We start from the raw sequence: 11898 nt of genomic DNA on the forward strand, positions 1-11898 counted from the left end.
GTATTGAATATTGATACAGCTGATTGTACTGTTGACCTAAACCTTTATTCAGCTGGTATAGAATCAAAACTTTAGTTTCACTACATTTTTAAATAATAATAACTCCTAGCGTCATAATTTAGTAACACTTTATGTTAGAGAAATGATCGATTTAGATGTTCCAAAGTGGGGATTCTACATAAAAAATCGGCAATTGACTTACCGTTTTTAGTTTTTATTTGATAAACCATATCGTCTGCCATCATCACTATATAATAATAAATATACTACGAAAATACACACATCGCCATTTAGCCCCAAAGTAAGCGTAGCTTGTGTTATGGGTACGAAGATGGCTGATGAATATTTTAACGAATAACATACATAAATACTTAGAATATATATATATATATATATATATATATATATATATATATATATATATATATATATATATATATATATATATATATATAGATATATATAAACACCCAGACACTGGAAAACATTCGTACTTATCGAACCCACGGCCTTGGGATTAGAAAGCAGGGTCGCTGCAAACTGCGCCAATCGGCCGTCGGCTTTATAGCAATATCAAATCTTGTGACAACGAAAATAACTAATATCTATTTCTGTCATCCTATCAAGCCGAGTAAAAAGAGTAAAAAATAATACATTTCGTTGCTATTTTAGTCCTGATTCCATGTAATTTTCTTTGTTCTTAGGTATTTATTCTAAAAATGCAATTTGTGTAGGCGAGCACATGGTTCTATGGTGAGCACTGTCAGAGAATTTCAAATAGTTCCTAGGGCTAGAACCCAGAGCTGAAAAGCTAAAAGCATTTTTATAAACTCATTGGTCCTTGGTCCTTACTCATTTGTCAATGATCACTGATCAGTGATCACCTAAGAGTAAATGTATAGTATGGAGGGTAGAGGTAAGGAGAGTCATCTTATATGGGAGAAAAGTTGAAAAAGTGTCCAGTGTATGCGCTAAATAACAGTTCAAAAATCCTCCACAATGGCGCTGGTGGATGCACAGGGTATGGTATGAATGTAGCAATCGTAGATGAATTGAAGTATGCCGAGTTAAAAAAATTAATGTCATTATCGACTAAAGTAGTTAATTATTGAGAATTTCAACAACTTACGTTGTACAAAATATTAAGGTAAATATAACCTTACTTCCTTGTATCTCCATACTTCCTTGTTTATTTTTCAAGCCTACTCTAACAATATTTATATTTGGCGCTTCTTTTAAGAGTTACCCTGATGCAAATGTGGCGCCATCCTAATTTAATACATTTTGACGACACTTTTTCATATACACAGATGACTCTCCTTACCTCTACCCTCCATAATGTATAGTGATCACATACCAGTGGTCAATGATCTTTGCCTGTAATGTAGGTGACAAATAAAAAAAATCAATTGATAAACATTGAAAAACCAAGATTTTGCGTGTAAGCAAAAAAATAATTAATATCGTGTATCGCACCATAAGGCAATGTGTGGCGCGTGGTGTTTTACGTAATAGCGAGAGATCGTCGGATTAACTTTATTCAGATTTTGTTCACTGATTAACATTCGTTTAAATTTTAAATTTTTTAATATTACTACTGAACAGGTATTTTCTATGCAAAGTGCAATGTCTACAAGACAAGAAGAGTTGTCTGAATTACGGAGTTATATAAAAGATGTTGACATAGAAGTAACAATGATATTACAAAGTCTGCAATGGGATAGAAAGATTTTATTGCAGGTTTGTTTACTTAGCGCATTTCCTTTATCACAATAACTTGTGCTTTATGAGATCAATCCCTCGCAAATTGATGACCTTCATCCACAACAGGCCTCCATTGAGACGTCTATATTGGGATAGTATATTCTAATTGTAATTTAAACAACCATACTCCCACATAAAAGGTGCATATCTACTCTTTAAATTAAAACTAATTTGATATATATTGAATACTAGCTGATCCGGCCACGCGTTGCTGTGGCTAGTTTTTATTATATTACATTATAGTAAACAATCTAAGAGGAATAATAAGAGAACATCAGTCACGGAGTCCACTATGCGTTTTCACACAGATAGTATTTGTAAAAAAATATAGTGATCTCCTTATTTGACTTTCTACTACTATAACCCTTTAGTACAATGAAATTATTTACGAACAAAGATGAAAATATTGATGTTGGTATACAAATTCACTGGATTGAGATTTGAAGGGGAAGTACGTTGAACACAATTAATTAAAATGTTCTTACACTTGATATTAAGCAGAAATCAATAGGTGCAAAATAAAAATTTATCAGATTTATTATTTCCATTTAATTTTATAACAAATTATAACAAATATAAGTATATTACAGTATAATACAGTAAATAACATGTGACGCTTAAACTCATGAATGAGGTAGGCAAGGCAGACAGTCTTAAACTTTTAAACATTAATATCTATTTTTTTGAATTATAAATACTTTCAATTTCAATTTAATTTAACACCAATCGGTGCACAATGTTTTTGGTTAACCTGTCTTTAGCTAACACAAATAGATTCGACGGTTTCCCAACACGTGAACACGCAACATATAGTTGCCCATGAGAAAAACATGGATTTTTCAAATCTAAACCACAAATGGACATTGTCTGACCTTGAGATTTATTTATAGACATGGCGAAAGCTAAACGAATTGGAAACTGTAGCCTTTTGAAGGGTATGGTAGAATCTGATGGTATCATCGGAATACGTGGCAGCAGGACCACCTTTCCTTTAAACTTCCCAGCCAAAATGGTTGCTTCAAGAATGTTTCCGGTGATCTTTTTGATGACCAAACGCGTACCGTTACATAATTGAGGTGGATTCAAATTACAGAGGAGAATAATAGGGGAACCAATCTTTAATCGAAGATTATGTGGTGGCATTCCAGGGATATCTAATGAATTTAAAAATTCAATCGGAAAATTTACACTTTCATTTTCATCAACAACAGTATCGATTGATTTAAAAGACATCAGATCGCCTGGTAACAACTGTTGTATCTGAAAGTTAATTTCGTCAACATCAACGTTTTTGGCTGCCAAAATCGCCCGTTGACTAAGCCATTCATGATTCAAATAATTATTCTGTATATCCGGGAAAATACTCTGAATCAATTCATTTTTATCCTGAACAACAGTGCAAAAATTGTCTGGTAGTTTAATGCATTGCGTATTTGGTTGCAGTTCTATTTTACCGTTCCCAATATCTAGTAGTTGTTCGGAAAATATTTGTGCTGATGGATCATTTTGCAATTGTATTCGCATATTTATGGTCAATCGAAGTGTTTCAACACTTCGCCATAAGAATGATTGTTTCAAACATGCATTAATATATTAAACATGCATATTTTATTTATATTTATATATTTGTATAATTTTTAAATCTTATTTATTGCACCACCTACCTCTTTTCTACGTTTTTTCCTTTTACGCCATTGGTTGCCTGGAAGAAATCGCTATGTAGCGATAAGGCCACCAAATTGTACTCTCTTGATTGTATTTATATCTTTGTAACTACTTTTTGTTTCTTTGGTGTACAATAAAAGTGTATTCATTCATTCATTCATTAATCTCATCCGCGAAAGTAGAGCGAGGTATAACCGGTAAGGTCTGCCGGAAGTCACCAGACAAAAATAAGATAGCACCACCGAAAAGTTTATTATTGCTGTTTAAATCTTGCATAGTTCTGTTTAATGCTTCAAGTGAATATTTGTGTGCCATTGTGCACTCATCCCAAATTATTACAGAACTCTTCCGCAACACTGCAGCTATTCCACTATTCTTTTTGATGTTACACATTGCATCTGGTTTATTATGAACGTCCAATGGCAGCTTGAATGTTGAATGTGCTGTTCGCCCACCATCCAGTAAGGTAGCCGCAATGCCTGACGATGCTACTGCTAATGCGATTTTTTGTTGCGACCGTATTTTGGCAAGAATCAACGATATTAAAAATGTTTTACCGGTTCCACCAGGTGCATCCAAGAAAAAAAAACCACCTTGTTCAGCAGCAACAGCCAGCATAATCCGATCATAAATAATTTTTTGTTCTGCTGTCAGTAATGGTTCACTGTTCATGATAATTGTTGCTAAACTTCCATGGTCATATTGATTTTCTCGTTGTAAATCGGTATTGACTAAGTCGGTGGCTGGACGATTAGGTGATGGCATACCATAATGATTAAGTGGTAAATTTGAAATAAGAACACATAAATCCTCGATCAAGACCAATGCTTCATTGTACATCTCTGGTGTATAATCTATGTTTTGGCATTGATTTGTTTGTTTAATTCGGTGCAAGATGTCTTCTGTCATACAATTTTTATATTTTTCCCACAAAGTTTGTGCTTGCGAGGGATAACATGTCGTCAAAATAATTGCAAACAACTGACGAATGTTATTCGGTGTTGATGTCAACGCAGCATCAGCAAGCGTTAAGTCCCAATGGTTATCGTCTTCTAGCAATTGCAGTTCACGACATGCATCCTGGTATGTATTGAATACTCGACCATTAACTGTTCGTAAAAATTCAAAAGACGTTGGTCCGGGAACATTCACCAATAACAAACGTAAATAGAAGCACTCACGTTGCTTAGGATGTACCGTGTAAAGTCTCCCCAATGTCTTAGCTTTGGATATGCCTGTACAACCTTGGACTCAGAAAGCAGGGTCGCTGCCCACTGTGCCACTCGGCCGTCAAAAAGTTACAACGTTTTTGCTACGTATGTGTGTTTATGTACTGATGTTATCTTTAAAAAAGTTGAAGAATAGTGGGTACAACTTTGTCTTATTCTTCTTCTAAAGGGCCTCTTTCTGTTTCATGTCTGGTTGGAACCATCTGTTGAAAGAAGTTGTACAATATATTGTTTTTCTGATTTGAGGACTACTGGTTAAAATATAGAAATAATAAAGGATTTATCTTGTATTAAAAGTGGTTATCAATATAAATTATAATCTTTGCAGCATCACAAAACATTGTGGACATCTTCAACTATGCTTCCAAGACTGATCCAGCTTTTGAAAGAGGTAGGTAGAGTAATATTAGTTTAACAATAGACTAAATTATTGGAAACAATATTATATGAGTTAATATATTTAAATTTTTTAAACTATTACAGTACGCAATAATCAATTTCATCTGGCTTTGAAAATCTATATCCTTTTTCATGCTGTATCCTTTAAAAAAGTTTTTAATTTTAATTTGGTTACAATGTGATGTTTACTTATAAATATTTGGTTTGGCTTTGGACTCGCTTTACTGCAGTTCCACACCAAAATACAGTTAGCTTTGCCAGACGAATGTTATGTATCTCAAGGCTTGTTAAGGCAGAAATTGACTAGCTTGAAACAACTCAGGACTATTTAGTTACAAGTATTGTTGTATATATATATTTATATAGGTAATGAAATATTTTGTACATAATATATGCACTACCCATCTAGCTTCTGAGTTTTTTTTATTTGCCATTGGATAGGTTGCCTGGAAGAAATGGCTATGAAGCGATAAGGCAGCTAATTTGTATACATTATTTTGTTATACTTTTCTTTTTTATATACTTTTTGTGGTGTGCAATAAAAGTATATTCATTCATAAATATATATATTATTCTTCAGGCCAAGAGGGTAGACAGTCTTGTACTATTCAAGCTACTACAGTTACATTGAAATCTGTGTTTTTAGTGTCTAATTCATAAACAAAACCTTGGGTTGTTCCTAAAAAGGTACAGATTTTATGATGCTTACATTTGTACTACTGAACTTTATTGGGTCATGTTCATTGCCGGCTTTGCTCTCATCGAGGCACAGTGACAAGTGCCGACTGCGTGAATGTACATGAGCACTAACCCCCACTCGTTTGCTCGTACTCTATCCTGTGTTAGTAGTTTACGCCCGAGGTACAGTCTTTCGTGAATGTTAGCAATTGTTGCTATTGAACAAGAAAAGAGTTTACATGTCTCTGCTTGTGAACGAGCCTACACCGGGGACTTCATCGAGAGACCTGACGAAAGTAATCGAAAGGGAGTGCACGTAAGCGCAATTAGATATACTTGTTTTATAATATCTATATTGTTTTAAAAACAATATAATATGATAAAAGCACGTTCTTAACTCAACGACGAAGGTGATGACGCGGTGACGTTGCATCCGCTGACCCTGGGGCGCCTGCAGGCAGCGTACTCCGCGGACGAGCGGCGCGCCATCTACGACGCCGTCATCGCCTCCCGCCCGGCGTGCGACGAGCTCGCCGACTTGGCGCTAGGGTGAGAATCTTAAAGCTCTTTTGACCAGGTACATGTTGACCACCTCGCCGACACAACAGTGTGCTGTGGTAGAATTTGAATATCCATCTTTTATTTAGCAACTAATAACTGAGTATGCTGTTTATTAAATTATCGCATTTATTGATGTTAAAGAGTTCTAACCGACATCTGTTATCAAGATTTTAATCACCAAGAAAATGCAAATAACTGTAATTTTTCTGTAAATCTGGTCACAGGCGTCCTCTTTAATAGGTGCCAGAGGTTCAGATCTCAAACCATCCTTGCTGCTCTAATGTGAGCTCAACGATTATTATCACACACTCGACAGTCACCTGAACGTGTTGTCCTGTACTAACTGTAACTCTACACTAGTTTTGAGAACAGATTTTTGCTCCACCCACTTCGTAATTTATTGTCGAACTGGCTTACAACGAGACAAACTAGAGCCAGCTGTAGAATTTTCATTAAATGGAAATAAAAATACAAAGTAGTGAAATCTGTTGAGATTTTACAGATAAAAGTAACATCAACAAATGAAATCGACGAATCGATGAATACTTCTTCTGACCATCGAGAACTTGTGAAATACTCTTCTTCTCTTTGATTGAGGACCATTTTGATTGTGATAACAAGTTTGATGTCCTTGCGCAGGGATGCGGGCGCGGCGCCGGAACAGAGCAAGCGCAAGTCGAAGCTGGAGCAACTGGCAGAGCTGCGAGACTTGCGCCGCCGACGCGTTAAGTACAGGGTGGCGGTGCACTCGCGCAACTACTCGCACACGCTGCGCGCCCTTATCGACACACAGGTAAACTTCTCGTTAGTCTTTCATTTGTATGTTTCTAAATATTTTTGAAATTTGCACAAAAATTAAAATTTATTTATGTCAATTTATTTTTGCTGTCACTAATATGTTCAAATAAGCAGATGGAGATGTACGTCGAAGCACAAGGTCACGTAACCAAGCCACATGATGCATCCGATTATAAATATCCTAAAACTGAAAAACAGCCAGCACATTCCTCAGACGAGAACGATAATGAACACAGAGGATCTACGAAAAAACACAGATATGATAGCGATAGAAAAAATGATCATAGCGAACACAGAAGAAAACGTGTTTCTTATGATGATAACCATTCTCGAAAGTACGAGATAGATAGACGTCAAACTTCAGCTGAAGAAAGAATAACGCATGATCGTGATAGAAGAAGAAAGCAAGACGGAACCAAGGATGGTTACAAAGAAGAAAGAGATGTTGAGAAAAGAAAACGTGCTTATGAGGACCATACAAACGCACAAGCGTTTGAGAAAGGGAGATACAAAACGTCTAGAGTAGAAAGAGAAAAGTCTGAAGACAATGATGAAAGCAGAAGACAAGACAGTTACAGGGATTATTGTAGAAAAGAAAAAGATGTTAAACATAACAGAGAAAAAAATTTAGAAAGGACCAGCCATACTAAAGAAGAAAAAGATATATATCGTTCAAGTTCAATCGACAGCCATAGAGGTCGTGAGAGCGAAAAAGAGGGCCCATATTACAAAGATAAAGATAAGAATGGTATTAAGAAAGATACAGTAAGAAGTAAAAGAGATAGATACAGTTCCAGTACAAGGGATATTCAGAAATATCGCGGAAGCGAATGGGAGGTACGATATGACAAAGATAAAGCTAGGAATGATGTTAAACAAGAACGCGATAGATATAGTTCAAAAGACAGATACAGACACCGCGAGAGCGAAAGAGAGGAACAATATAACAAAGATAGAGATAGATATGGTCATGGAACTGATACAAGATAATATAATCATGAGCTGTATAAGAAGTAAAGAAAGCTATACAGAGAAAAGAAAGAATTAAAAACTACATGTATGCAGACTACCTACGTTTCTTTGTAGAAATATTAAATACTATGATGACAATGTTAAAAGTTTTTGTTTTTATAAATAAATAAGCATTATAGTCGGAAAAATATAATAGGCCCGTTTTGACATTTGTGAAAGACCATAGAATGTAACTTGGAACGAAACTGAAAGAAACAAAAAAATAAAAATCAATTACATACAGTGTTTTAAAAAATACGTAAATTTTTTTGGGACGTTAAATAATATGAAAGAATATATCGCGAGTATTCTTTTTGCGCTTACTTCATAGTAGCATGCAATTTATAATTGTTGCGAAACGTTCCGAAAACAGTTACGTTCTCAGTCTTTTTTTTTTTTATACTAGAGCTGTAACCATTTTTTTACTGAATATCGAAATTAAATATTGTGTAGTTATCTTTACTGCAAAGAATGTGCTTGGTTCTTAAAATGGGTTCTAAATAATGAGTCTGAGATGATGTATCTGACCAAGCGGCACATGACTGAAGCGTCCCCGCGCGCACTGCGCAGTTTTTCGTTCCTCATCTTGTAAAGTTGACTGTGCGCTCGTTTAAGTTTGATATATATTGTTTACTATTACGTTAACTATGGCTCTTCTATTTTGGACATTAATTTAAACATAGTGATTTGACTCTGTTTCAACATGTTGAAAAGTGGACGTATAATCAACAGCCAGTCACGCGTATTGGTTGTGAAGTTAAAGGAATACTTTGAACGAACGAACACTTTACAATACATAATAATATCAATCGAGTACTGATACAAACTTGAATTGATTTATCGTGAGTATCGAGTACAGAGTCTCATGGTTACATAACTAGTTACGTCGCGATGACAAATGTCAAAACGGGCCTATTACATTTTTACGACTATAGGCACCGACATACATATTAGCAAAAAAAGTTTAATCTATAGCGAAAGTTGATGTATCTGTAAAAATAAAAATATATGTTACCCGCCCGCCGCGCCGTTGGTTTCCGAGAAAAGAAAATTAGAAAAAACAAACAGCATAAATATAATTTGGTAATTTTGTACGGGAATCGCTGCTTCAGATTCCTTTGAATTTGAGTTCTTTAGGTAATACAATAAGCATGACAGTAACAAAGAATGGCTAAAATAGTGTATTTATCTAATGTATATCATTCGTGTAATATGATAACGTATTTTATTTATATTCGAAGTGAATTTGGCTTTATTTTCTAAAAAAAAAAACTGCAAAATGTAGCGATCCAACATGAGGCAGAATTCAGAATTATGACATCACGTCTATAAAAATATAATTTTGTACCTCAATAATATTTTATGCGAAATTAGACAGAAACGTAGGTTGTGTGTTGGCGGAAAACAACATTATTAAAAATAATTATTCAAAGTTCAAAAATTTCATAGATTGAAAAATAAATTAATAAGATCCTGTTTAGTAAAACCTAAGAGTGAAACATTGAAGTCGTAGCATTCAAATGATCGTCCGGCGTGTGCCACGCTTTGGGTAGGTATTTATAATATGTGCTAATTTCTCGATGACACGCACGACTACAATCCAAGTCATTAGTCAAGTAGCGTTTCACTCGTCTGCATATTATTATGCATTTATTTTGTTTAGGTAGGTACGTACCTCATCAAGATCGCCAGCTTATTACTGCCCTATCAACCCCTCGGCGAGATTAATTTTCCAATTTCTTATTACCTCTGGTTTAAAGGTCCGCTATGGTCTTGTAAACAAGATCGACGTATCGTACTAGACAGGGGGGTAAAACAACGCCGATTGAATACCCAAAATAATTTTGACCCGCCGGGAATCGAACCTAGTGAATTGGGGAAATATCCAACCCTAGAGGTTTGATATTTACCTAAGGGGACTCATTCACTGGCGATCTGTCGTCGCAGCGATCAATTGCACGTAAATCGCAACGTCTAATAGCAGTGTCTCGTTTGGGTCAGGATGTGACATCACACAGAAAGCTCGTGCAAGTAGAATACCCTAGTAACTCGTGCAAATAGCATGTGCTTATCGCTTGCAGTAACTTGTGCAAGTAGCTAGCACCATTAGCTAGTGTGAGTAGCTTGTGGCGGCAGCTCGGATAGAGAAGATGGATGTATCGTCATACAGGTGCAATCCGTCGTGTTCGACGGATTGCCCGGTGTATGGAAACTTTAAGTGCAAAGGTCTTTATATCCTAAACGACGTTATTATGCAAATAAAACAATTAAATTAGCATAAAAACCACTGAATCATTGTGTCTAGGATCTCACATTTGCATCCCTATTATATAATTTTGCTGCGAATAACGGAGATTTAGACGATTTCATTTCACAAATAGCTAATTTATTTCTTAAGGAGATCCAATAACGGTTGATTTATATAATGTTCCGTGTTCGATTATGCAAATAAGGCAATCATTGTAAGAGAAAGGGGCCAAAAAACTTCTTCGCAGATCACGTTTATATGTAACGTAAACAGTGTGACAGGCTTAGAGACTGCATTTCACACATTCATCTATCTAAATATAATATTGTTAGTTTATTATACATATATATAAATAAATATATATATGTATATTTATATGCATCACCTACTGCTCTCTTCTTGAGCTGTGTTTTACGCCATTGGTTGCCAAGAGATCGCTATGTAGCGATAAGGCTGCCGAATTGTTTGAAATCTTTAATTTTTCAGCAGCAATGGACGTCCATCGGTTGATACGATGCTAATAAGTTTTTGAATGCTAAGTAGGTGACTGGATTGATACAGGTTGTGCGATTTCACGGCCAAGGCCGGCGGGGATGCGCAGGCGCAATGAGACTGTGACGACTGACGAGCGCAGAGCATATCATCTATTAGGGCTGCCAGATGCATCCCATTTCACAGCGTCCTTTCATAACACCAATGGTGTAACTTTTGTTTGTACCCAATTCACTTTGCTCTGAAAGTATCGATGCTGTGATACGAATTTCCCAGAACTTTTATTTTAACTCGCTGTTCTTCGTCGGAGTTTATTATGGTTTTTTGCAAGTCCCGTGGAAAAAGTTTGCATTCCTGGGATAAAAATTAGCCTACGTAATACTCTCTGCCCTTTCATTAACTATATACCAAAAAAATCATGTTGATGGGTTTGCTTAATTAGGCCGTGAAGCAAGGACAAACAAGCAAACGCACTTTCGCATTTATAATAAGTAAGGAAGTAAGGCGCTTAGCACCATTGTTGCAATGCTGTATCAAGTCTTGGTTGCCGGTATAATAACAGGCACATGAGGTATTATGAAAATTAAGCTTAATTTGCTATACTCCGCGATCAGCAGCAGAATCTGTATGGTGTAATTTATAATTACTTCCGTATACTCTGCACTAAACATATCCTCGGAAATGTACCCTCTTCGCACCTTTCGCTCCGAAACCGGAGCATCCTCAGGAGATGTTGACTTTACAATGAATAATTGTTAAGTGAAAAGCGGAAAGTAACGACTGCTTCTATCCAATATTTAGGCACATGAGGCCTAACACTTACGCCTCAAATTGATGGACACAGGGCGGCATGTGGCAGAATATGCTCGTTGCATGTGAAGTGTTGCACTGTTTATAGGCGATGTTTTTCCACTTGCCATCAGATGGGCCATCCTATTGGTCCGTCAATTAGGTATAAAAAAAAGATTAATTGAAACACTAATACTCGTTCGGGAGATACTTAATCGTAGGACACATTTATATTACTTCCGAACAACTGATTTTCGAATGACA

At 35.9% G+C, this 11898-nt stretch overlaps 1 protein-coding gene across 1 annotated transcript; it reads left to right on the forward strand.

Annotated features, from left to right (window-relative positions):
* Positions 1–1328: 1328 nt before the first annotated feature.
* LOC120632210 (zinc finger CCCH domain-containing protein 13-like) lies at positions 1329–8212 on the forward strand. Its single transcript, XM_039902016.1, has 6 exons — positions 1329–1767; positions 4407–4512; positions 4987–5049; positions 6146–6284; positions 6936–7089; positions 7209–8212. Exons 1-6 carry the CDS (start codon positions 1615–1617, stop codon positions 8082–8084), a joined length of 1491 nt encoding a protein of 496 aa, XP_039757950.1. The 5' UTR covers positions 1329–1614; the 3' UTR covers positions 8085–8212.
* The last annotated feature ends 3686 nt before the right edge of the window (positions 8213–11898 follow it).

The sequence above is a fragment of the Pararge aegeria genome, chromosome 19 (genome assembly GCF_905163445.1).
Source record: "Pararge aegeria chromosome 19, ilParAegt1.1, whole genome shotgun sequence".
NCBI classification, from domain to species: domain Eukaryota; kingdom Metazoa; phylum Arthropoda; class Insecta; order Lepidoptera; family Nymphalidae; genus Pararge; species Pararge aegeria.

Excerpts from the sequence above, each read along its gene's own strand:
- LOC120632210 (XM_039902016.1), top strand. The coding sequence starts at position 1,615 with ATGCAAAGTGCAATGTCTACAAGACAAGAAGAGTTGTCTGAATTACGG. Across the intron at positions 6,285-6,935 it reads CTCGCCGACTTGGCGCTAGG|GGATGCGGGCGCGGCGCCGG; the intron begins GTGAGAATCTTA and ends GTCCTTGCGCAG. Across the intron at positions 7,090-7,208 it reads GCGCCCTTATCGACACACAG|ATGGAGATGTACGTCGAAGC; the intron begins GTAAACTTCTCG and ends TCAAATAAGCAG.